At 43.6% G+C, this 27,916-nt stretch overlaps 2 protein-coding genes across 3 annotated transcripts in view; one reads left to right on the forward strand and one right to left on the reverse strand.

Moving 5' to 3' along the window:
- The window catches only part of LOC125723900 (NACHT, LRR and PYD domains-containing protein 12-like), a 67,301-nt gene extending 54,188 nt beyond the window's left edge, over positions 1-13,113 (forward strand). Inside the window, exons 19-21 of the mRNA XM_049000727.1 lie at positions 5,711-5,884; positions 11,825-11,998; positions 12,920-13,113. Coding sequence (XP_048856684.1) covers positions 5,711-5,884; positions 11,825-11,998; positions 12,920-13,097 — 526 coding nt within the window. The 3' untranslated portion in view covers positions 13,098-13,113. The remainder of the gene's footprint in view (positions 1-5,710; positions 5,885-11,824; positions 11,999-12,919) is intronic.
- The window catches only part of LOC125723828 (NACHT, LRR and PYD domains-containing protein 12-like), a 189,832-nt gene that overhangs the window by 56,810 nt on the left and 105,106 nt on the right, over positions 1-27,916 (reverse strand). The window lies entirely within an intron of this gene.

A 27,916-nucleotide genomic window follows, 5' to 3' on the forward strand; every position in this document is an offset into this window, starting at 1 on the left:
TGGTCTTAAGCGTCAGTTAAGCATGTCGTCTGAGAGAGACCTTCTGTACTGTATCTCCAGACAAATATACTCACCAATCACGACCTCTCTCAGGTGAAGGGTGGCCAAAGAAGTCTTTCCATTAAAATGCAAGCTATCCAAAAGTATAGCCTATGGGGACTGGTGGCTTGGTCATTTGCCACGTGACCCAAAATTACAAGGTAGATGAACAAAACAGATTAGATTAGTAAATGAATGAAAGTTAGTTTATGTAAGTGGTTGTGGATGGAGTCTCTGGGAGTTTATTGGAGGTGACGAGAAGATTGAGAGATGGGCGGGGAGTTTGGTCTGGAGCAGCTCTCTGCGTCTGGCAGCTTCTTTGTAGTTTGTGGGTTTCACCCCCCTTCGGGCGCGACTGGTCTACATGCAGGTTCTTTTGGTTCTGCTCCACCCCCAGTATGTGAGTTTAAAGTCTAAAGTCCACAAATATTGATCATTGGGAACTGGACACTCAGATCGATGAACCGGGATCTCAGACTAGAGGCCTGACCTAGGGGTCTGTATAGTGCTCCGATGGATTTATGACAATATGCTGAAACAACTTTAGAGCTAATTTTAATTACAATTTTTAACTTTAGATATGTGCAATTAAGTTACAGTCCATGATCAGATTTAGGTTTATGAGAATTTCTCCGTCGATTTCATACCAAACATGATATCTCAATCTGGAAGTTTGCATATCATATCATCTGCATTAATTACTTTATAATTTAAATTACACCGAAGATGTTGGTTATTTGCATCAGTACACAGTACAAGCGGTTAAATTGTACATCACCAGGTAGCGACACTTTTAAATAAGTCTTACAGTACAGAAGTTCCATTCCAAATTACAAACAGCACATCTTAATTCTAGGTCAGTTTTATCAGTGGTCATTAGTTTCATAACACGTTAAACATTTGTGATTTTCAATTTTGTGCTTAACTCTGGCTTATTTCAGTAATGTGATAGCCGTGTTTAACAACACGCACATTAATTAATCCCTTCGATGTAAGGATGTGAAAAGGCACCATTTGGCTTATTTATGACTTGATCCCTCTGGAATGCAGAAGGGGGATGGGTGTCTGAATCAGTTCAAATGAAGAAAGTGCATGTGTGTGTGCGTGTGTGTGTGCGTGTGTGTGTGCGTGTGTGTGTGTATATAGAGGCAGGTGTGGGCAGTGGTGACCTAATGGTTAGGGAAGTGCACTTATAATTAAAAGACTGCTGGTTTGAATCCCTGCCCAGCGAAGCACCACTGAGGTACCCTGAGCCAGCACTGCTCCCTGGGCGCTGAATTAGCTGCCTCCTGCTGTATCACGATGTCCCATATGGGGTAGATACAGAGGACACATTTCATTATTGTGTGCTGTGGTGTGTCAGTACTGATCATCAAATGCTTAGATTTTGTTCAAAATATATATAATATATCAACATATATCAAGAAAGAAACAAATTGCAAAAAAAGAAAGAGACAGGATGACATATACAGACATGTACAGATTTGTTGGTACCCCTAAAGAGACATGTCATGTTTCAAACTAAGTATTTAACTTTAATTAGTATCACAGGTGCCTTCATGCTTGTCATCAGCCATTCAGCCTATTTAAAGGGAAAGAACAAGCTACTGTGTTTTTTGGTATAATTCTGTGCACCACACTGAACATGGACCAGAGAAAGCAAAGGAGAGAGCTGTCTGAGGAGATCAGAAAGGAGATTATAGATACCATGTTAAAGGTGAAGGCTATAAGACCATCTCCAAGCAGCTTCACGTTCCTGTGACCACAGCTGCCAATATTATTAAAAGGTATAAGGTTCATGGGACTGTAGCCAACCTCCCAGGACGTGGACGTAAGAGGAAATGCAACCCCAGGTTGATCAGAAGGAAAGTGCAGATGGCAGAAAGAGCGAAGGAATGCATAAAAAACACTCAAGCTGAGCTTCAGGGTCAAGGTACGTCATCACGCCATCTGTCGCATTTTTATCAGTAATGGATTCCATGGAAGAAGATCCAGGGGGGCTTCATTATTGACAGGAAAACATAAAAAAGCCAGAGTGGAATTCACCAAAAAGCATGATGACAAGCCCCAAGTTTCTGGGAGAATGTCCTTTGTCCTGTCTGGCCAGTCACATCAACTCTATGTTTACAGAAGGAAAATGAAGCTTTAAAAGAAAAGAACATCATACTTACTGTGAAACATGGAGGGGGTTCGGGTTTGTTTTGGGGCTGCTTTGCTACATCTGGGATGGGGAACCTTGAATCTGTGCAGGACACAATGAAGCATCAAGACAACCAAGGCATCCTGGAGCGAAGCATACTGCCCAGTCTCAGAAAGCTCAGCCCCAGTCGCAGGTCATGGGTCCTCAAACAAGATAATGACCCAAAACATACAGCTAAATGCACTCAAGAATGACATGGGAAAAAAACATTGGACTATTCTTAAATGGCCCTTGATTAACCCTGATCTTCATCCTATTGAACTTATATGGAAAATTCTCTAAAAGAGTGGAGACGCCACTCTTCAAACCTGAGACAGCTTGAGCAGTTGATCAGGAGGAGGGGGCCAAACTTCCTGTTGGCAAATGCAGACGCCTCATTGTGAAGTACAGAGATCGCTAATTGGCAGTAATTACTGCAGGAGTTGGTGCCACAATATATTAAATTAAGTTCTTTTCCTGCGATGGGCTGGTCCCCCATTCTGGGTTGTTCCCCGCCTCGTGCCCATTGATTCCGGGATAGGCTCCAGACCCCCCGCGACCCAGTAGGATAAGCGGTTTGGAAAATGGATGGATGGATGGATCTTTTTTCGTCTATGCCACTTTCGTTTGTTTAATTGTATAAAATTGTAAACTGAATCAATAATCAAAAGCAAAGTCTGATTTGTGGAATAAACAATAAGGGATGCCAGTAAACTTTTGTCGGTTAGTTAATATCGGCAAATTTATTTCAGAGATAGTTGTGTTTTTTTGTGGAAGGGTACCAACAAATTTGTCCAAATCTGTATATGTGAGGGGTGGCATGGTGGTGCCCGAAACTGCCTAGAGTTCTCTGCGATCTAGCTACCTTGATGAGCCACTAGACTGAATGCGGTAATAGTGAGAGGGAAGGCTAACAGGACTACCCTGCCTTGGCAGAGAAAGAAAACCATGGTTCTAAAGCAAAATGAAAATCATACAGACTCAGATGTCTCGCAGGGTAAAACGGTCCATGTCTGTAAAAATAGCCTACAGTCTCCCTTGGCCAACAGTGGGGAAAGCAGAACCAACCCAAGTATGGCTACTGCCCTGGCTGCTGAACTGAGCAGTGGGTCAAGACATCAGACCCAACCGTCTGAGGATGTTTCATGGGCTCATCAACTCATGAACCGAAATGGAAAGAAACGCCAGCACATGAAATGGGCTCTTTTATCGTATATATTTATTATTCTGTAACACAGCTAGAAGCACACAGAGCACTAATTGCGCACAGTATTCCTCCAGTATTCTTATGATCCTCCTCACTGTTCAAGGCGGAAAAATAAACTTGGGTCCTCTTCCACCCTGTCCTGCCCCGATCGTCCGCTCCTTCCATGTGCCGTAACCCTCTCTAATAAACTTGATTAACCTTCTCTTCCATAACCCTCTCGTTAGCCCCGTGTGGATTCCCGGTGTTCACCAGCTGTTTCCTGTTGCAGTCCTTAGTCCAATGTATTTAGTCCATGTTTCAGTTTGTTTCCTCAGTTCGGTCATTGTATTGTCAGTCTGCGTTTGCTTTGCTATTCATTAAAACCTCGTGTTTCCCCGACTTCTGCCATCCTGTGCTTCTGTCTGTGCTCCGGGCACCTTAGTGCACGACCCACCCAGGATTATAACAGTTCCAGTTGTTGTCCATTTTTTAATTATTCTGCTAAGAGTAGAAATGGGCATTTTAAGGTGAGTAGCTATTTTTTAATACCCATTCCCTGACTTATGCAGGTCAGCACACTTCTCCCTCATTTGGTCTGTGTGTCTCTTATCTTTCCCATGTTGATGGATGACTAAGGGAATTTGGCCTCTGTGTCTCCTCATGTTTGTACCCCAGTTACTCAGGAAGTCATGGATAACAGCTTAAAGGTTCCTATTCACTCCAATCAACTCAAAGATGTATAATTTACAGGGAAAATATGCTTCAGTTGCATTGTGTTCACTGTAATTTGCAGGGCTGCCAATAATTATGGTAAATGTGTTTTTGTTAAAAACAATTACTTCTTGATGAAGGATTTTTGTTTTTCTTGGAATTAATTTATTTCAATGAAAGGTTGGATTTTTCTAATTTTTTTCACTGTGAGATGAAGCTGCTTCACCAAAAGGTGGATTTTTTTCTAACCCTTTTACAAATATTTACAAGGGGGGCCAATAATTGTGGAGGGGGCTGTATGTGCTGTAGATCTTTTTGCAAAAAGCATGTCAGTGTCTAACTTTGTGAAATGACTAACAGCTTTGATTCTTTTACTCTGTGTGCAAAGACCACATACATGCCATGTGACTAATTTAATAGGCTGTGTAGCCATATTGTTATTACTTACATCTGAATATATGAATATTCTACATCTGTGATAAACGTCTCTGTGTGGGAAAGCTGGGGAGAGAAAATATGAAGACAAAATAAGAGTGTGCTTGTCATCTTGCTTCTCTTTGTGGAATCCATACAAAGTCTAAACACAAGATGGGAATGAATGACGTTAGAGAGAACGACGTAAAACACTAAAGACACAGAAAGAAGGCATGTTAACATTATGTGGAAGGCAGGTGATTATGGAGATTGAAGTTTATTAGAAAAGCCATGGTGGTGTTTTAGAGTCCCGGTAAAGATGACCATCCATGTATAATTTATCTATAATAAAGACGGCGTGTTTATTGTATTTCATGTTTTCTTTAACGAGAGGGTACAGTGTCTTCCATCGCTGGCTGTTTTCTTGGAGATACTGATCATTAAATCCATATTTCATTCCTTTCAGTCTTTTTCCTTTACTTTTAACAATTTCTTTGTGATTAAAATTTTCTAATTTGGCGATAATAGGCCTGTGCCTATTTTCCGATGAAGTGCTGAAAAATAAGATCGTCATGCATATTATGTGCCTGCAGATCAAGGATGGTTTCTTTCATATCTTTGTTTCCTTTAGTTACAATGCAATTCGTCCATTTAGCTTTTTACAGAGGTACTTCATTCATTGTTGCTTTTCTGCAGTGTTGTAATGTAATTATGAGAAAACTCAAGTCTGGTTTTAAGTTCTTTTATTTCTTGATGGAGTGCAGTAAGTCCAGTTTTTTGTTAATACTGATAAGAGTGCTGACGTCTCAAGTGCACTGTAATACAGGTCCTTAAGGACTGTAATCCAAATACTTAAGTAAAGGAAAAGGCAAATTTGGTAAAGTAGAGGTTTAGAGTAAGCAGTTACTTGTCATGGTGACCCGGGTGCTGCCTTGTTCGATCTCATCCTTGTATCCAGGTCTCTTATACCAGCCATTATAATGCATTATGAAGGTATCTATAATGTATTATAGATGACTGCTTCAAGTATTGTTGCAGCAATTTGGGAAATGAATGTAAGTGGGAGGCCTTTACTGCTTATTATTAAACCAAGCTATTGTTTTCAGTATGTTTTGAGTCAGTATGATTAACAATGTGTAGGCTGTGTATGTGTCTGTGTCTTAAAATATTTTCTTTTTCAGGCTTAACAGTTGTAATCTCACGGAGAAATGCTGTGAGGCACTGGCTTCAGCTCTCAGATCAAACTCCTCACACCTGATAGAGCTGGACCTGAGTGACAATTATCTGCAGGATTCAGGAGTGAAGCCACTCTTTGCTGAACTGAGGAATACACACTGTAAGCTGGAGATACTGCGGTCAGTATTACTGGGTATCCCACACTGTAAGCTAGAGATACTGAGGTCAGTATTACTGAGTATCCCACACTGCAAGCTGAAGATACTAAGGTGAGTATTACTGCATATCCCGCACTGTAAGATGGAGATACTGAGGTCAGTATTACTGGATATCCCACACTGTAAACTGGAGATACTGAGGTCAGTATTACTGAATATCCCACACTGTAAGCTGGAGATAATGAGGTCACTATTACTGGGTATCCCACACTGCAAGCTGAAGATACTGAGGTCAGTATTACTGGGTATCCCACACTGTAAGCTGGAGATACTGAGGTCAGTATTACTTGGTATCCCACACTGTAAGCTAGAGATACTGAGATCAGTATTACTGGGTATCCCACACTGTAAACTAGAGATACTGAGGTCAGTATTACTGGGTATCCCACACTGTAACACTAGATTTGCCGAGTTTTTATTCTCTGCTGAGAGTCCCAAGGTGTTTGTCACCCCTGCTGTGATTTTCGCAGGTCTTCAGCCCCATCCTCCTCCTTCTTTTGTTGTGCAAACACACCCATTACCTGTGAGGCCTGGGACATTTGCATTTTTTACTCAGAGTAGCTCAAATCCAAGGCAGGCTAAACCTCTGTGTGTGACATGGAAACCTTCACAAAAGTCTGGCATATCTATACCAAATATCCCACACGCTGACTGACCTGCAAATATGAAAGACGCACATTCACAAAATATATGGAAACACAAGTCTGTGTTATTTATAAAACAAATTGAGTGAAAATAGAATGAAAAGTTGCTAATAGAATGAAATGAATAAAATGAAAACATGCTAACACTTCAGTCTCCAATGCATGTTTGTATATAAATGTCATAAGCTGAGTGAAGTCATGGTCCATGGTTTTTGACATGCTCATACACATACAGAATAAAATGTCATTTCATTTTCATTGGCCATCACTGAATTATAACACCAAAATTGAATTTTGTTTTTGTGTGATCTCTCCAGCTTTGCATGTTTGGCTGTTCATGTAAAAATTGATGTATCTGTGCCTCAGTTCCAGGTTCATCTCTTCGTCATCTTTCTGCCTTTTGTCTCAGTGGTTACTGTCCCACACAGTCTGTCTATCTTTCAAAGTCTGTGTTTGCAGCGTTTGAAAACCCAGTGACCATCATCCCTGTATTTGGCAATGGAGTTCCTTGGCTAGAAGAATCGGAAACAATCTTCTTTTTCCTTTCCACCCTGTAGATGCTTTGTACAGAACGTAGGCATTCACCGCCACCAAATCCAGCATGTTGTAAAACACAGCTACTGGCCACTTGCTTGTTGCTGCTCGTACTGAATACATGCGCGCCATTCTAAACACTGACGTGGAGAATTCCTCTCCCTGTGCAGTGTCCTTTGCCAATGGAGGAAGTTCACGGCAAACGTTATTCACCATGCCCAGTAAAGTGAAGCAGTCTGTGTGACAGTGACAGTGAGGTGAAGAAATTGTCCGTTGTGACATTTCTCCCGTCATCCAGAAATGGCTCCATCAGACTCATGACAACGTTCTCTGCCAGCCTTCACCAAGAACTGTGCTGAAAGTTTCACTCCAGGAGAAATCATGAACATAGATGTACAGCTGTTCTCGACCAAGGTTCATTGTCCATGCAGTATATCGCATCCAAGCCGGACAAATTTGGGATCAAGTTCTGGATGGCCACTGATTTGGAGACCAAATACGTCTGCAACGTGTCCCCTAACTTGGGAAAGGACCCCAGTCACCAGAAAAGGGAGAGGCTGGCAGAGAACATGGTCATGAGTCTGATGGAGCCATTTCTGGATGACGGGAGAAATGTCACAACGGACAATTTCTTCACCTCACTGGCACTGTCACACAGACTGCTTCAGCGTAAAACAACACTACTGAGCACAGGGAATAAAGTTTGGTATGAACTTCCTCCAATTTCAAAGGACACTGCACAGCAAGAGGAATTCTCCGCGTCAGTGCTTAGAAGTGGCAGTGTCTCCTTGACAATTTATGCACCTAAAAAAACAAGATTGTGTGTGTTCTGAGTTCTTTGGACCAATATGTGGCGATCTGTGAAGGCAGAAAGAGGAAACCCAACACGATAACAGACTATAACCACATGAAGGTATGTGAATGTGTGTATAATTTTACATCAGTGCTACAATGTTTTCTGATATGTACTATACAGGCCTATATAGAAAGAAGGTAGAAAAAAAGCAAATACACTCATGACTCTCTCTCTCTCCGCTGTTATAGTGTGGTGTAAATGTGTTGGACCAAATGGCGCGCATGTATTCCGTAAGAGCAGCAACATGCAGGTGGCCAGTAGCTGTATTTTACAACATGCTGGACCTGGTGGTGGCAAATTCCTACGTTCTGTACAAGGCATGTACAGGGTGGGAAGGCAAAAGAAGATTATTTTTGAGTCATCTAGCCAAGGAACTCCATTGCCAATTGATGCCACAAAAGGCTATGGGGACAGAGGAAGGCTGCTGCTGTGCCAGGACTTGTATGGACAACTCAGTGTCAGGTACAGGAGAACTGCAACAGAAACTGCAGCAGGTTTACCAGTGCAAAGTGTTACAAATTCACTTGCGCCAAATGCAGGGATGATGGTCACTGGGTCTGCAAACACTGCAAAGTTTGAAACACTCAATTTTTTTTTTATAAATAAAACAGACTTGTGCTTCCATATATTTTGTGAATGTGTGTCTTTCATATTTGCAGGTCAGTCAGTGTGTGGGATATTTGGTATAGATATGGCAGACTTTTATGAAGGTTTCCATGTCACACACAGAGGTTTAGCCTGCCTTGGATTTTAGCTGCTCTGAGTAAAAAAAATGCAAATGTGCCAGGCCTCACAGGTAATAGGTGTGTTTGCACAACAAAAGCAGGAGGACAATGGCCCAAGAAACTCTCAGCAGGGATGCTAGTAGGTGTTAGGCCCAGGGAATTTACGAAAATACGCGTAGATTTGGCAGTTCTAGTGGTAAACTGGAGATACTGAGGTCAGTATTACTGGGTATCCCACACTGTAAGCTAGAGATACTGAGGTCAGTCCTGTTTGACAGAACAAATACTAAAATGGTACTTTAATATAAAGCAATGGCTGCAAGGCAAATCACACACACGAAGTGCTACACTTGCACCCTTTCACTTTTACTAAGGAGGTATACATATCAACTTTGTTTTTTAGGAATGAGGACATTGCACACATGTTTTGTTTTAATATTGTTATACTGTATAACTAGAGGGGGCGGCATGGTGGTGCAGTGGTTAGCACTGTTGCCTCACACCTCTGGGACCCGGGTTCAAGTCTCCGCCTGGGTCACATGTGTGTGGAGTTTGCATGTTCTCGTGGGGTTTCCTCCAGGTGCTCTGATTTCCCCCCACAGTCCAAAAACATGCTGAGGCTAATTGGAGTTGTTAATTGCCCATAGGTGTGCATGTGTGAGTGATTGGTGTGTGAGTGTGCCCTGCGATGGGCTGGCCCCCCGTCCTGGGTTGTTCCCTGCCTTGTGCCCATTGCTTCCGAGATAGGCTCCGGACCCCCCGCAACCCAGTAGGATTAGCAGTTTGGAAAATGGATGGATGGATGGATGGATGGATGGACGTAGCCCAGCAAACTATAGGCCAATCAGTATAACTTGCATAACTGGAAAAGTAATAGAAGTTATAATCCAAGTGAAAATGGTAGATTATCTGGATTCAAATAACATTCTGAGGGATAGCCAACATGGAGTTAGGAGAGGTAGATCTTGTTTAACTAATGTACTTTAGTTCTTTGAGGAAGTTACCAGAGAAATAGATCACAAAAAGGCCTACAGTGTACGACGTGATCTACTTAGATTTTCAGAATGTCTCTGACATCATCCCCCACAAAAGGCTCTTGCTTAAGCTCAAAGCTGCAGGGATTTTAGGAACTGTAGCAGCTTCGGATCGAAAACTGGTTAACAGACAGGAAGCAATGGCAGAATGTCACAGTGGGCCTGTGTTCATAGTGGGGTACCGCAGGGTTAAATTTTTGGACCATTACTTTTCCTAATTTACATTAATGATATTTACACCAATACATACAGTAAACTAGTTTAATTTTCAGACGAGGTGGGTGGTGTAGCAGATACTAATCTAGCAGCAAATGGGCTGATACCTGACACATGAAATTTAACATAGATAAATTTAAGGTTACCCATCCCCTCCCATTTGTGTCTGATTTCCACCAGATCGATCGCAATTGCTTGTGCCGTTAAAACTGTCCTTTGTGCTGCTTCAGTGCAGAGATATTGCTTATTTACATGGTCACGTGACTCCGCTGTTAAGTTGGCCCCGCATTTGCCTCCGAACCGGTCTAAATAGTTTGTGCTGTATAAAAATTGTCTGTACTGTTATTTTTCTGAGTTATACTTCTCAGTTTATGCCTTTACATAATCGCCGTATAGTGCTCAGGCTCGTGTTTCTCATGTTAACAGAAGGTGGAGCGTTTGATGACTCCGTGACAAAGCTGTACGTAGACTTAGTCAGCCCTGCCAGCCAGATACTGCATTTCAGGATCGAGCTAGATATTTTCACAAATGACTGACCATTACATACTGCCTCGTTACGTGCAGGCTTGACCCAGGTTATCATCAGTTCTATAAACTCATCACAGCACAGTTACGTTGAATTGTTGAGATGTAGGAGTGAAAAAGCAAAATGACAGTATGGGAAGTGACTCTTGCCACGTGAAAAGTGATTGTGTGCCATTTACAGTGGTAAAGCACATCACAGAACAGAGCGTTTTGCTTGCACTGTGCGTGGTGAAATCTTTACCTTTCCATGAACCCTCTGACTTGTTGCACGTTAAATAAGACTTCAGGCTGATGACGTCACAATGTAAACAAACATTTATATCTCAGAAACTAAAACAGCACTAACAAAAATTTGAACGGCTCAAAGTTGCATTTAGCAGTGTAGAGAGTAATGGTAAACAGGATTGGAGGAAAGACAGTGCCTTGTGGGACACCTGTGCTACTCACTAATTACCAGGTGAGGTAGTTCATGATCCAGGACACCAGGAAGTCATCCACCCATGCTGCCCTCAGCTTCTCAGAACAGTAGGGGTTCAGAGGTGTCAAAAGCACTAGAAAATTCAAAGATCATGACCCACACAGTTCACATCTTTTCCAGGTGAGAGTAAGCTCTGTGCAGCAGATAAATGACTGCAATAGGTCCAGTGATGTACCCACCATGATGATGCCACTCGAGGGTCTTTATCAGATGTGATGCCATTGCCACTGTTCTGAATGGGCATTCAGGTGTCCATCTTTGGCTCAGGCACTAGGCAGGATGTCTTACAGAGTTCTGATACACTTTGGAGTTGCAGACTCAGGTTGTAGATGCGATGCCATTGCCACTGTTCTGAATGGGCATTCAGGTGTCCATCTTGGGCTCAGGCACTGGGCAGGATGTCTTACAGAGTTCTGATACACTTTGGAGTTGCAGACTCAGGTTGTAGATGCGATGCCGCACTCTGCGGCAGGTCTGTGCAGACCTTGAGAACTCTGGAGCTGAATCCGTCAGGGCTGGCTGCCTTCCCCACATGGAGTCTCCTCCACTGCGTCTTTACCTGGTAAATCATGATGGAGAGGCTGGGAAGGGGTGGGGTAAGTGGTCAGGGACAAGTCTGGGCAAGAGATGTGGGTGGATCCTCTGCGATTATGGAGTGGAGAACTTTGCTGCAACTGAAGTTTGAATTTAAATGGAAAAGTTCTGCACTAAAATCATATGAGTGCACTAAATTCCCAGGATGCACAGTACAGTCTTCATTACATACTGTAATTCATTTTTAAATATGAGCCAGGCTGCTTGTTATCCTGAAAACAAGCACTTGATTTAATATTTTGTATTTTTCACAAATGGTGGATATGTCAGTATCTCTCCATGTTATATTTTTCAGCCTGAACAGCTGTAAACTAACAGAGAAATGCTGTGGGACACTGGCTTCAGCTCTAAGGTCAAACTCCTCACACCTGAGAGAGCTGGACCTGAGTGACAATGACCTGCAGGATTCAGGAGTGAAGCTGCTCTCTGCTGGACTGGGGGATTCACACTGTAAACTAGAGATACTGAGGTCAGTATTACTGGGTATTCCACTCTGCAAACTGGGGATTCTGAGGTCAGTATTACTGAGAATTCTACACTGTAAACTAGGGATACTAAGGTCAGTGTTACTGGGTAATCCACACTGTAAACTGGCCATACTGAGGTCAGTATTACTGGGTATTCGACTCTGAAAACTGGAGATACTGAGGTCAGTATTACTGAGAATTCTACACTGTAAACTAGGGATACTACGGTCAGTGTTACTGGGTAATCCACACTGTAAACTGGCCATACTGAGGTCAGAATTACTGGGTATTCTACTCTGCAAACTGGGGATACTGAGGTCAGTATTACTGAGAATTCTACACTGTAAACTAGGGATACTAAGGTCACTGTTACTGGGTAATCCACACTGCAAACTGGCTATACTGAGGTCAGTATTACTGGGTAGTGCATGCTGTAAACTGGACATACAGTAATGAGGTCAGTATTACTAGGTATTTAACATTGTAAACTGGGGATACTGTGGTCAGTATTACTGGTTATTCCACACTCTAAACTGGACATACTGAGGTCAGTATTACTGGGTATTACATTGCAAATTTAATGCTAAGGACAGTCCTTTGTGCATTAGTAATTCAGCTGATCTTAAATGATCTTGAATCTTCGTCTTGATTTGTAACTTCTGGATCTGAATTGCCCAAGGCTACTTTAGGGCAAGTCACTGATCTAACAGCATACTGTCATTCCTAACCTTCTTCAAGTGTTACCAACTGATCATATACCATACTGTCATGGATAACCTCCATCAAGCATTACCCACTGGTCTAACAGCATACTCTTATTGCTGAGAGTCGACCATTACTGCTAGTCTCTCTTTGATTTATACAACCAGTTTTCAAGAAAATAAATGTCCCTAGGAAACAATGTTTTGATTTCATTTCTGCAGGATGGCAAGTTGCAGAGTCGAAGGAGATGGGTGTTTCTCCCTGGCTTCAGCTCTGAGATCAAACCCTTCACACCTGAGAGAGCTGGATTTGAGCTGCAATCACCCAAGAGTTTCTGATGTGAAGCTGCTCTCTGATGTACTGGAGGATCCCAGCTGCAAACTGGAGAAGCTAATGTGAGTACAGAATGCTGTTATTATGCATTTCATTTTTCAAATTTTCTTTATTTCAAGATGGTGGTGCAGGAGGTAGTGCTATCGTTCAGCAACTGGAGGGTTGTAGGTTCGAGCCTTGGTTCCTCCTGACCCCATCAAAATGTCCTTGAGCAACACACTGAACCCCAAATTGCTCCCAGTGAGCAAATTGGCACCTTGCATGGCAGCCTCTGCCACCAATGTGTGAATGAGTGTGTGAATGGGTGAATGTGAGACATAAAATGTAAAGCACTTTGAGTACTCGTAGGAGTAGAAAAGCGCTATACAGTATAAATGCAGTCCATTTACCATTTACCTTTTTTTATCGTTTGAAATCTAGCTTAGCTTAGTTTTCATTGCTGGTTTATTATCTTTTTATTGTTTACATTTTTAAAGATATATTTTGCTTAAATTCTTATTTTAATGCAGCTCCAAGATAACAAAGGTTTATTAAATAACTGAGAAGAAACTCAAACAGGAAATAAAGGGACCGCAAGGGATGTGAACTAAACAGGAGAAAAAAAACAACTAAAAGGGAACCAGACACTAAAATATTAAGGGAACCAGGCAAAGAACTGGAACACAGGCAGAGTAACAACAGACAATAACATAACACAATGACTGACTACAGAACAGAGCAGTATTAGAAATACCCAATGTATACAAATACAGTCACTCGCAATCATCACTTGTAACCCACTGGAAGTGTCTGCCAGTGTCTGCAGTGCCTCTGCCTTCCTATTTTGCTCTGTTTGGAAATTTTCATTATCAGTCATTGGGCAGCAGGTGTGTAGCCTCCAGCCAATAAAAGCACGGAAGATGTGAGGTCAAGGCTCTATAAAAAGTAGTGACTGGGTTACATTCGTGTCCCCAACTCTCTTCCACAGGGTTGCGCAGAATTTTATTTAGATAGCACTGTTTGAAAAAGTCAGGATGTTCCATTATTAAATGCTTCAAATCTGCAGTCATGCTTAGTGTAAGACATGGATGAAATATGATGTTGATTTTATGCAGAAAAAGCAGCCAGTTTTGGTTTCCTTCTTGCACAGTGTCCCCAAAAAGCTAAGGACTGTTTCTTACAAGACAAAGCATCTGAATGGAATTGAGTCCTATGTTATTATTACTACTGTCCCAGTTAATTCTTGTAGGACATTCCCATAGTCAGAAGCATAAATCCAGGAGAACAGATCATGGCCCGTATTCCCAAAGCATTTTATCTTACCACTAAAAATACGCCTAAATGGCACTAAAAGGTTTTAAGTAATAGTTTTCCTAAAACCTATTCACCTAAAACCTAAAACCTATGCTGATGTCCGATCTCATGCATGAGCTGCCTGCAATAACCCTGGGGAATGGTGTTTGAGAGGCTAGTATGTGTTGGTGAAAATGTATGCACAACATCTCATAAACAGAAATACAGTGGATACTGCTTAAATTTCTCGTGGTTATTATTATGAACCACTTATATGAATCAAAATACTTAATCATTACTGTACAAACACTGTTTAAATAAATCGCTTATAGTAATCAAGTAGATCGCTTACAGTGTTTATTCTTAAATTTCTTTTTTTAACATGACAACATATGGAAAAAAAAAGAATAGTAATTTTCTCTCAGTGACAAATAGACTCATAAAAGAATATGATAAATTGCCAAAACCAAGCCAAATAGATGCAGCAGCAAAACTACAATGAAGTATACTTTATGTATAGTACTGTATCATAGCGTACTTGAATTATACACAGTTCACTGTCATGCCCGGCTCATCCGATCCTTGTGTGTGCCACGCCCCCTGAATATCCATATGTGCTTCCCTGATCTTGCCCAGCTGTGTCTGATTATTGTCGCCCAGTCTCGTCTATTTCAGTCCATGTCTTGCCTTAGTTTTTGTCCGTCATTGATGTTAGTTGTTGTCAGTGATGTCCCGTAATCTTCCTTCCCTTATTAAATCCCAGTTTTACCCCATATTTTGCCTCCTTGCCTGCTTCCTGCCCACTTGCCTGCCCATGCGCTTACCCCGCTTACCAGCGAACCTGACAGAATGACGGACCCACGAAAGAAAGCATCTTCCATGACCAGGGAGGATTACCTCGATCTTGTCGATCAGGTGCTAATTTGGATTGCCCAGCCCGGCATCCGGGAAGATCCCCTGGCGTTGGATCTCGTAAGCCAGAGCTGGGATATCTTGGACCGGCTGTCTCTCGAGGAGGACGTGCATCTCGCGGAGGAGGTACACAAGAACTTTCGTCAGCTGGCCGAGCTCCGGACGGTGCGGTGGGTCGCGCCACGCGTTACCGGGACTATCCTCCCGCCGTCCTCCCTGTCGGACATAACGCAGCCTCCAGCATGGCTGACCAACAAGGGAGCCAGCACAGTTTGGGACGCCATCCCTAGAGTACCCAGGACTCTTAAAGGGGCTACGCCCATCTCGCCTGCGCGGGACCTGCCAGTCCCGCCACCTGCTGCAGCCGCCCGGCCCAGGCTCTCCCTTCACCTCTACCTGCTGCAGCCGCTCAGCCCGAGGCTCTCCCTTCACTTCCACCTGCTGCAGCCGCTTGGCCCGAGGCTCTCCCTTCACCTCTACCTGCTGCAGCCGCTCGGCCCGAGGCTCTCCCTTCACTTCCACCTGCTGCAGCCGCCCGGCCCGAGGCTCTCCCTTCGCATCCACGTGCTGCAGCCGCTTGGCCCGAGGCTCTCCCTTCACCTCCGCCTGCTGCAGCCGCCCGGCCCGAGGCGCTCCCTTCACCTCTACCTGCTGCAGTCGCCCAGCCCGAGGCTCTCCCTTCGCATCCACGTGCTGCAGCCGCTTGGCCCGAGGCGCTCCCTTCACCTCTGCCTGCTGCAGCCGCCCGGCCCGAGGCGCTCCCTTCACCTCTGCCTGCTGCAGCCGCCCGGCCCGAGGCGCTCCCTTCACCTCTGCCTGCTGCAGCCGCCCGGCCCGAGGCTCTCCCTTCACCTCCGCCTGCTGCAGCCGCCCGGCCCGAGGCTCTCCCTTCACCTCCACCTGCTGCAGCCGCTCAGCCCAAGGCGCTCCCTTCACCTCCGCCTGCTGCAGCCGCTCGGCCCGAGGTGCTCTCTTTGCCTCCGCCCGTGACTATAACCCCTGTGACTCCTGTTCCTGACCCCTCTGCAGTCCCCCCAGCTCCTGTCCCTGAGGAGGTCCCGGACAATCGGACTATTGCTCCTTCCTCCTTGGCAGAGGAGGACCTCGAGTGGGACCCCTTGGGGACCATCCTACTGTCTCCTCTGCCCTCGCCCAGGCGAGATCGACCCCAGCCTAGACCCCGCATGTCAGTGTCCCGGAAGGGGAGAGGACACAGGCGCGGGGTTAGGGTCCCACCCGCCCTGCCCCCTGGCTTGCCCTCGCTCGCCTTGGCTGGGGCTAGGGGGGTGCCAATGGGTCCTGGGACTCCAGGTCGGCGGTAGCCTGCTGGTCCCCCTCCAATGCCTCGTAGCCCTGCCTTGGTCCCGCCTTCGACTCCTCGTCGGTCGCCTGCGGGTTCCCCCATTGCGGCTCCTCCATCACCTGCGGGTCCCCCTACTCCAGCGCGTCGGTGGACGTCGCCTGCTGCGGCCCCCCCCTCCCTCCTTGCCATCCCCGGTTTCCCCTTCAGCTCCCTTGGCACCTCCCCTGGTGCCCCCTCCGACTTCCTCCTCGTCCCCTCCATCTGGCCCTCGCCCTGCCTCCTCAGCCCCTCCAACGTCCCCTCCTGCTCCAGCCTCCCGGTCGCCTGCGGCCCCTCTGGCTGCTGCCCGTCGCCTGCTGTGGCTCCCTCGGCCTCCCCTTTATTCCCCCTCCTTCTCTCCCTGGTCTCCTTTCTCCGTCCCTCCTCTGTTTGTTCCCCATCCCTTTGTTCCTCCCGTTTCTGCTCCTCGTCCCCCAGTGTTCCCTCCATTCACTCCTGGCCCTTTCGTCCCTCCTGTTCCCTCCATGTCCCCATTCCTAATCTGTCTGCCTTCCCTGTTCTATGTCAGGTCTTGTCGTGGCTTTTGCCCCTGTGCCAGTTTTGTCTTTCTGTTCTGTTCCCTGTGCCCCGTCAATGTTTTTCGTCTTGTTTTCCGGGTCTCGTATCCCTCGTCCAGTCCGTCGCCTCCCCTGGAGAGCCTGGAGAGCGCTCTGGAGAGGGGGGGGTTCTGTCAACGAGTCAATAAAATTCAGTACATAGCGATACTATCCGTTTTATTGCCTTATACTCGTGTAATGAATATACAAATGTTGATTATATGATAATCTGCCTGAGACATAAAGAAAAAGAATATAAAGTTGGTTACAATGTTCACTATAAGTAGTTTCCACTGTATATGATTGGGTTGTTTCAGTTTGTTGCCGATGTTCTTGCATCCCTTTCAGGCTCCAAAACAATCATTAATCCCTCCCGACTGAGGTGGTGTCCCTTTAGTAATTCAGCGTTTGTTAAATGTTTCTAAGATATCGCAACATGGACTGACATGTAGCAATTGTGTGAATTGGTCTTAGTGACTGAGTCCTCTCCACTGCTTTTTATTTCTGCCAGACTTAGGTGCTACTTTTAGCACTAAGGGGCTTTGTGAATTGCTCTTAGTCAAAAAAATAAGGAGTCCTACATTTAGAACTGACACGCCTATTATTTTTTAAGAGTCAGGAGTTGCTTTTAGCCTTAATTTGCTTTGTGAATATGGACCCAGATTTTGACCATTTTTTTTCTGAGAAATACTCCAGCAGTAACTTTATTTCATATTAGGCTGCTCCTTAAAGATCGCCACGCATTATGTCAAAAGAAAAATTGTGGCAAACATAAAAGAACTGTAAGCTGTTAAGAATTGAATTCTGCTTTAAGCTAAATACCGATAACAGATGAGGTCGCAGTGTGTCTTCGTTTTCTAGCATCATTGGATTATCCCTGCAGTGGCTATAGTGGTATGATGATCTCAGAGCACAGGGAACAGAAAATTGCTGCTGAATGAGAGCAGCCGCAGCGAACGGGGACATAATTATGCTGGAGTGTTTTTTATACTTTAATTTCGGGTATCTAGTTCACAATTTGTAAATAAAAGTGCAATCTGTGTTAAAACACACAACCTACAGTTTTAAGGTGTTTTAAAATGCTCAGCTGATATTTTTCTACATCTCAAAATTTAGATTCCAGGCTACAGAGGATTCAACTCTTCTGCCAGATTACGCTGATTATTAAAAAACGTATTACTTGCCAACAGGGTTTTTTGAGTGAAAGTATTCATTGCCGGGTTCTACTGAACCAGTATTAAGATATATTCACTGATGAGACCTCTAAGCGCTGTAAATTAATCTGGCTAAGGCCATCTGCCAAATGCCTTAAATGTAAATGTAGTTAACCTTAGCAGCATCTTAGAAACACCCCAGCAGTAAATTGTTGCATCTTAGTAGTCCTGGAAGTGCTAATCCAAGTATTTCTGAAAGAGGTTGGTTTTTAGTCGTTGTTTGAAGGCACCCAATGACTGTTTGGACATCTAAGAGAAGTTCATTCCACTGCATAGTTGTCAAAACAGATAAGAGTCTCGATGCATGACTAGTCGAGCGGCGCATGGGGATCGGAGAGGGCGCAGTGAGGGGTGAGAAGTTCTTTTAGGTAGAAGGGTGCTGCTCCGTTTTTGGCTTTGTAGGCAAGCATCAGTGTTTTGAATCTGATGCGGACAGCTACAGGAAGCCAGTGGAGCGAGCATAACAATGGTGTGGTGTGGGAGACCTTGGGAAGGTTGAAGAGGAGTCGGGCAGCTGAATTCTGGATCAGTTTCAACGCAGAATTAAAAAACATCATACATGAGAATTAGTTTTCAGGATGTACTAGCTGGTGGCTTGCAGTCAGTGGTCGCTGGGTGGCTGTAGATGGGTGTAATTATTATTATTATTATTATTATTATTATTATTATTATTATAACACAGTATAGCGATGTTTATCAAGCATTATGATTGCCATATGAAGCGCTCATATATAATGCACAATTTTTACATTTTGCTTCACAATGTCATGCCCGGCTCGTACGATCCTCGTGTGTGCCACGCCCCCCTGATTATCCATGTGTGCTTCCCTAATTGTACCCTGTTGTTTTGCCATGTCTTGCCTATTTCAGTCCACGTCTTGCCCCGCTTTTTGTCCGTCATTAATGTTAGTTCTGTTGTTATGTCCCGTACTACCCGTAGCTTTAATAAATCCCCATTTTCCCCGACCTTCGCCTGCCTGCCTGGTCCTTCCCCGCTTCCTGCCTGGTCCTTCCCCGCTTCCTGCCTGGTCCTTCCCCGCTTCCTGCCTGGTCCTTCCCCGCTTCCTGCCTGGTCCTTCCCCGCTTCCTGCCTGGTCCTTCCCCGCTTCCTGCTCGCTTGTCCCCCCACGAACCTGACACTCAACTTCACTCCTTACATTTTTGCATTATTTATGTGAATTATGGAAGTATTTTTAGTGCTAAAGTTAATATTTTACGTAAAATATCTTATTTTCAGAAAATACAATCCATACTATTTTAAGGCATTTTATGACACTTATTTTGAGAAATGTAACAAATAAAATGACTGCTTTGTAGTCTTATGCTTGTAAAAAAGTCTCATAAAGGTACTGACAAAATGGTAAGAACAACCTAGTTTCCAACTCTTTGTATATATTTATAGAGTCAAATTTTTACAGTTGCAATCAAACTTAGAAAGCAAGTGATATTTTGTAATATAAAGAGTTATTGCTTATCAGAATTCACAGTTAGCATGAATTAAAGAGATGCATTTCTATTGTATTTCCTCAATGAAAACTCTCTCATATCAAACAATGCTAATAAATTGAATAAATAAATAGATTGGAGCTCCTAAGTCAATGTAAACAGACCCCATACACGCTCTTGTTTATGTGAGTTAAATAGGCCGTTTTCACTAGCGTTTCTTCACCCAATAATGTCAGATCATGGTATCTTTATTGCATAAACACTGCTCTTTGAAAATGGGTGGGCAATCAATACTGCTTTGTGACTCTTGTTCTTTTTACTCTCCTTACAAAGCTTTAAAATACAGATTTAGATTCTTCCTACATATATTTAAACATAGACCACTGACAGTTCTGGGGTCGTCTTTGGAGTGTTTTTTGTGGTTTGGCGAGATTTCTGCTTGATCCTGGGGGGGGGGGGAGAGGGGGGGAGGTTCGCCGACTCACAGGGTTAAGTTTAAGTAATGGTTTTTAGACACACCAGTAAAGTGGAGTAATGCACCTGATGTGAAATGCCCAAGTGTGGTTATACTCTGATAACAGCATTCATAGATCACCTCCATTATTCTACACTGTAAAATGAGGGTTCTGAGATCGTATTATGGGTACTCCTCACTGTAAACTTGTAAGTGTGAAGTGTGAAACTTTGAAGTGAGAAATGTAAGTGTCTTTGCATGTTTTTTATTAATATTAAACATTATACAAATTATTGTATTAATAATACCATTAATACTATTTTATGATTGTATTCATGCAGTTACGGTGATGTGTGTCTACATGCGTGTGTTTGTGTGTGTGTGTGTACATGCGTGTGTGTGTGTGTGTGTCTACATGCGTGTGTGTTTTGGCCTGCATGTAGATGGATTTCTGTGTTTTTGTTACAGTTTGCATCTGTGATTTTAGACACCATCCAAAGTTACAAAAAATACTTTTTTTTTAACAACCAAATGACTGGATCTTACATAAAAATGGTAGTTTGGGGACTTCTGGGCAGACAAATACTTTATAGCTGCACATAAAATTTATCTGAGATTATATATATATTATATATATATTCTGGTGTAGTTGCATCTTTGAATTCAAACACAAAAAAAAGCTTCACATTTGTTTTTTAATTTTTAAAAAACCGGCAAGTCTGCTTTTTAGAGATTTTAGTATTGTCCTAAGACAGCACCCGTAGCCTTCCTCAAACTGGCTCCAGATCACGTTACAGAACAGATTCTATTAAACTGTTCACTTAACCATCTGCAGTCGACGGCATCGTCGGTGATGTACCGATTTCTCGTGTAATTCAATTCATAACTCACTGAAATCTTATTGTAGAAACATGAAAACATGCTGATTAAATCTATATCTCTTCTTTTCAAAACGGAAATTGTTGGAAATATTAAAGTTTTGAAAATTAGGTTAAATCAGCAAAAAAGTAAAGCATGTCACCTTTCTTTGTTTTACCTGCATCGGGGGCGTGTAGTGCCACCCCCTGAAGATCGCTATTCGCATTATAAATAGCCACATTTCCGCGTATTCAAATCGCATTCGCATTGGTAATTAGATGAACAACGTTGAATTGTGATCCAGATACATCCTGCTATAAAAGGGGAGGAGGATGTGGCCAGGTGTGAATGGCTCATGCATACACAAGATAGTTGCTACATATTCAATGAAAGGAGCCCAGAAATAGTGACATGACTTAGGTTTTTCTTATTTATTTATCCAACTGAATGTTGCAACTACACCATTTAATCATCTTCATGTAGCCAAGACTTTGGTGATCAGATATCTGGGATCAAACAATCTGCCGCCATTGCTTACTATGTACTTATATAATGTTTCTGCAGGTGTTCCAAACTGCATTTTGCAATGTCTATACTTTGATGTCAAATTACAAACTTCATATAAATCTGACATATTTACAAAGTACTTTAAAATAAACATGAGTGCAATGGCAAATCAAATATATAAGAAATAATTTATTTGCCATGAACTAAGTTTATGATATTGAATGAAATGTGTGATCATGCCCCAGTCAGTGAAAGTGTGTTCCCTACCCCTAGACCCCAGAGGGTTAAAATGAATGCTGCTGCAAATCAGTCCGTTACCATTATTTGTAACTGTATGTGGATTAAAATTCATTAAAATTTTAATTAAAACTAAGTTTTTATTGAAATATTGTTCATTGCTGTCAGAGCCTTGTGAATATATACAGTATCAGATACATAACTGATCTTTACGTGTCACTATCCACTTTGTAGTTACTCAGCATGTGTGTGACATACTGGGGGTGTTTTCCATACATGGATTTACTCATTTAGCCGGATGTAATTGTTGACAGTTTGGCATGATCCTGGATCTGTCGGTTTTTCGAAACTCTTGCTGGATGTGTTGTGATAGCGGCACATCCAAATGCTCAAACCTGCTCAGAGCAGGTTTGTTCTGCGTAAACAAGGATTAGCTCACAGACTTAATCAGTGTCCGTGCATGGAAATCCGTTCAGTCATGGCCTCGCCATTCGTGGATGAGTAACCAATTGCAATCGGTGCATAAATAATAAGAAGGGAATTTTATACAGAGAGGGTTTGCATGATCGGCAAGATCCCTAATTGATCCCGGAGTAAATTCTTTTCGAAAGATACCGCTTTAGCCGAGGGGGAATATAGTACCTCAGAGGTTTGTGTGTGTGTGTGTGTGTGTGTGTGTGTGTGTGTGTGTGTATATATATATATATATATATATATATATATATATATATATATATATATATATATATATATATATATATAATGATTTTTTATATCAACAATTGTTTAAATAGTTATATACTGGTTATATATTTACCAGTTTGAAGTATATTCTTGTACTTTACCTTAACCTGCTCCCATGTTCTCATTGGGCTCATGTTTGATCTGGATTTATGACATACAGTAAAATCTCATTATAATGGACTCGCTTATAACGGAATATCGTCTATAACGGATGAGGGCCGCTGGCCGTGCGCCTTTAAGAACATGCAGAAACAGCATCGGATATAGCGGACTCGCATATAATGGAATTTCGTTTATAACAGACAATTTAGTCCCTGGGGCCGTTTTTAGCTGTAGTTTTGTTCAGCTATAACGGACATGCAGGCTCCGCCTACAAGGTGCGTGGCGTGTCAGTGACATCCAGCGCAGATACGTAGTCGGGATTATTAATTGTCACACATCTGGTCAGGTAAAGTTGGATTACTGCTTGTACAATATAATAATCTATACTAAGTAAGTGTCTGCAGGGGTGTGGCATGAGTAAATGGAGTCCTGTAGTTGTGTTCTGGGCAGACAGCAACTCTAGATATAACGGACTGTTTTGCCAGGTCCCTTGAAGTCCTTTATAACTGGATTGTACTGTATTGTGTGATAATTAATCTGACACATAGGAAATGAAAGGCTGCATTCAGTAAGTACAATGAACGCGACTTCCGCGTTTAATTAGTCGGCCACTTTTTGCCAGCCGCCTTTTCTGGTTTGGGCTGTTTCGCCGTGTTACCCCTTGTGCGTATTAAATCTTGAAATTCATCGTATCCCTCGTGTAAAAGGTCCTGCTCCGCTGGTGTGAAAAAATGCGCCTGTTCTTTTGTCATTTTCTACCAGCTTATCAAAGACTTGCCGATCATGTTTTCTAGACTCTATATATGGACTTTCCAAGAAGCGCGGGCACCCGCAGTCATCTCGGATGATTGGATCCAGCTCGACTAATCTACTACAGAGATGCGTTTGAAAAGCCGCCTTATCCCGGATGAGTCTCACTGGCATTAACTCATCCAAGATGAGGCATCTGATCTCGGATGATTTAAGCGACATACAGAAAATCCCCCCACTGTTGTAATGAGAACATCACATGTTTCCCTTGTGTGTTTGGTTTCAGGGTTCATTGTGGTGTTTTAGTGTATGGAGAGTTCTGCTGTAGCATGTCAATTGGACAAGAGTCTTTTTGAGGGCTGGTAATGAAAGAGTACATGTTGAGAATATGCTGGCTTTCCTCTTGGTTCTGGGTCTGCTAAGCATCATGGTATGTTTCAGTGACTAACATGCAGAATTCATGTCCTTTAGCTTTAATTTTATACCTGGTCTACCTACATCCACAGCAAAGTCTTAACTCTCTTTATACAGGTTTATATTGGTTACAGGTTTATATACAGGTCTCTTCATGGTGGTTCGACTTACGATATTTCACCTTTATAACTGTGTGACAGCGATGCACATTTAGCAGTCATCAGGCTTTGAATTTTTATCTGTTTCCGGGGTTACGGTATGTCGTACGATACTTTCTACTAATGCCAGGCGATGGCAGGATCCATACAGCCATGCTGCCAAGTCTCTGTAGTGATCGTGAGTGTAAACATCTCATACAGTGTTTTTTTCTGTGTGATTTAATAGCAATAACTTACTTACTGTGTTATAATGAGCATATGGGCTTTTTGCACATGTTAAATATCACTACTATAGGTGGTGATAATAATTTAATTTAATAATTTAAGTACTATGTAATGGGGAACATTGCACATGTGATTGTATATGATTTTATTGCATATGTTATATGTCTCTTTGGACTACTGGAGGGTTATAGTCTATTTGTCCTTTGGTTATATAGATGGGGGAGAATCCGTGTGGGGGCTTAAGGGGGGGGGGGAGCAGAGTTCAGCAGTCTTACAGCATCTGGAAAGAAGCTGTTACACATGGTGGCTGTCTTCAGGCAGCTTAGAGCAGCTGCCTGTGTGAGTGAGGCATTGGAGATGTCCGTCAGCACCTCAGAGGGCTGATGTGCACAGCTTGTAAGTACCTGCCCATGGATGTTATCTGGGCCTGCAGCCTTGCGTGGGTTAATCCTCTACAGGGCCCTACAGATCTCCGCTGTGGTCACGCTGAGGGGCACTTCTCCAGGTGATGGAGGGAGCCTGGTACTGGAGGAAGGGATGGTCTTGGTATCCTCGACGTGCGTAAAAGGTGTTTAGGGCATCAGGCATGGAAGGATCTCTGGGGCACTGTGCCTCACATGCTCCATGGGTCGCTGGAGGAGTTTTCCCTGACTGGTGAGTGCGATCCGCTCGGAAGAGTTGGAATCCGTCAATCTGGAAAGCTGAGTCCGGCATCTTGTCTTTTAGCCACGTTTCCGTAAGGCAGAGTACTACACAGTTCCTCATCTAACGGGAAGCTCCCAGCCTCAGACAAATTAGATCCACCTTGTTATCCAGAGAACGGACGTTGGCTAAGAAGAGTGACGGGATCGTTGGTCTGCTAGCCTTTAGCTTAGCTAGCAGGCCGCCCCGTTTACCCCTCTTCTGTTTCCGAGCGCACTGCTTCCGCTTGGCTCCTAGCCGCTGTGCTCTACCTCGCCAGTCCAATGTTCTCAGAAGCGGTAATCTGCCTAACATAGACATGACTACAGGGGGAACAGTCATGGTATATCCAGCCCTGATATCCATGAGTTCGACCGAACTGTAAGTCAGGCGCTTGTTCGCCTCAGAAACAGAAATACCAGTTAAATCGGGCTTAATTCCGAGAGCAGGAGAAGCCGCTGCACTGTGACACGTTGCCATCTTAATATTATTTATCCATCCATTTTCCAAACCGCTTATCCTACTGGGTCGCGGGGGGTCCGGAGCCTATCCCGGAAGCAATGGGCACGAGGCAGGGAACAACCCAGGATGGGGGGCCAGCCCATCGCAGGGCACACTCACACACCATTCACTCTCACATGCATTCCTACGGGCAATTTAGCAAGTCCAATTAGCCTCAGCATGTTTTTGGACTGTGGGAGGAAACCGGAGTACCCGGAGGAAACCCCACGACGACATGAGGAGAACATGCAAACTCCACACACATGTGACCCAGGCGGAGATTCAAACCCGGGTCCCAGAGGTGTGAGGCAACAGTGCTAACCACTGCACCACCATGCCACCTAATATTATTTATATTCACGTTATTTATTTTTGACTTGTATTTTCAATTTACGATGGGTTCATCAGAATGTCACCTCATTATAAGTTGAGGAGCATCAGTATTATGGTTTTGGTGAATGCCGTTTTCTTACTGGAGCAGAAGTGTCATGTGGCTGTTGATTATTTTCACGTAAACATGCAAGTAGTTCCAGTAGCCTAATAAAAGTTCTACATTAATGCATTTTAAAGGTGATGTTTTACTCATAATAAGCAGTGATTCTTATCAGCATAATCTTCCTTGGTGTTGAAAACACAAGCACCATCTCTTGTTTCTTTACGGTTTCTATGGTAACTTAATCGACTTCCAGCGAGTTGCCTGACCAGACATTCTGTTGTTATAGGGACTATATTTCTGGTAAATTAACTATGACTAGATTATTCTATTCGGTTCCCTGCCACACAATACAAAACATATGCATGAAACTAAAGGCAACATATCAAAATAAAATTCAGGTGCACGTTCAGTGTAAACTGATGTGGCATAGAAAAGTAAAGGTCGATTACTGCAAACAATGTACCGCCTTCCTTCTCCGACTCGAATAAATCAGAGAGCAGAACAAACATTTAAAAACACTAGAAACTTCTGTTTCCACATCCAAAGTTCTTGTGCAGCGAACAATACCGATTGGTCAGAGAGATGATCGTAAGTCCGGACATATCGGAGGCTGCTTAACCGAAAACGACACCACCTATGCAGCTGGACGTAGTGGAAAGCCCATTGGGCAACGCAGCACTGTCCGGCTGGACATAGCACATGACCCACTGGACAGTGCACTGCTTTCTAGCTGAGTGTAGGCTGTGACACCACCTATACAGCTGGACGTAGTGGAAAGCCCATTGGGCAACGCAGCACTGTCCGGCTGGACATAGCACATGACCCACTGGACAGTGCACTGCTTTCTAGCTGAGTGTAGGCTGTGACACCACCTATGCAGCTGGATGTAGTGGAAAACCCACTGGGCAATGCAGCACTGCCCGGCTGGACATAGCACATGACCCACTGGACAGTGCACTGCTTTCTAGCTGAGTGTCAGCTGTGACACCTGCTGGTACTGAGCTCTTAAAAAAATGTAAGTAGTGCTGTCAGACCTTATGTCATGTCCCCTTTACACCAAATGTAGCCTTTGCCCAGCATAGGCAAGTAGCAGAACAAGAGACACCAAAAGGCATGAGCACTGACATCTGAAAAACATGAAAGGCTTTTGTATTCATTGTTTTACTTTTACTATTGTACTGCACTGCCAATGACATGGCACGTTGCTTAGAGAAACTTACGGTGAAATGAATCCAACTGTTTAAAAGTGAACCAAGGTATTTAAAGTAACCCTACATAGGTAGCACTTTACTTGATGGGGCACAAATAATATAGTACTATGTTATTACTTATGTATTAATTTAGCACAACCTCAACTGAGTCGTGCAGCTGTGCAATGGATAGCGAATGGCAGCTGGAGGGGTGGTGTCTCTTGGCCCGGCTTATGAATTGTTTGACCCGCATTGAACAGGTAGATCATTAACTGAGGAGCGTCTATACAGGCTTAAGTGGAGTTCTGTCCCAAGCAAGTGTCTCAGTGTGGTCTATCTCACATACAGTGCAGGGGCAGCTGGAGCGCCGCAGAGTCAGGTGACTGGAAGAGTATATTGGGAGTAAAATGAGTGCATTGGAGTGAATTCTGTGTCAGTGAGTGTGTGAGGTGTGACTGTAATAACATGATTGAGATTCTGCCCTGCCTGATGGTATTATCTCCTCTTATTCTTGCCTACAGACTCCTGCCAGCTGACGCTGGACCCCAACACAGCACACAGAGACCTGTCTATGTCAGAAGGGAACAGGAAGGTGACAAATTGGGCAAAGGACCAACAATATCCTGATCATCTAGAGAGATTTGATTGCTGGCCCCAAGTTCTGTGCACAGAGAGTCTTACTGGTCGCTATTACTGGGAGGCTGAGTGGGATGGAGATGGAGCCCGGATAGGAGTGACTTATAAAGGAATTAGGAGGAAAGGAGGGAGTGCAGACTGTGTGCTTGGAAACAATGACAAGTCATGGAGTCTGTGCTGTGAAACTCACAGTTACTCTGTCCTGCACAATAATAAACGGACTTTCATACCCATACAGCCCTCAGATTC

Source organism: Brienomyrus brachyistius, unplaced genomic scaffold (assembly GCF_023856365.1).
Source record: "Brienomyrus brachyistius isolate T26 unplaced genomic scaffold, BBRACH_0.4 scaffold52, whole genome shotgun sequence".
Taxonomy (NCBI): Eukaryota; Metazoa; Chordata; class Actinopteri; order Osteoglossiformes; family Mormyridae; genus Brienomyrus; species Brienomyrus brachyistius.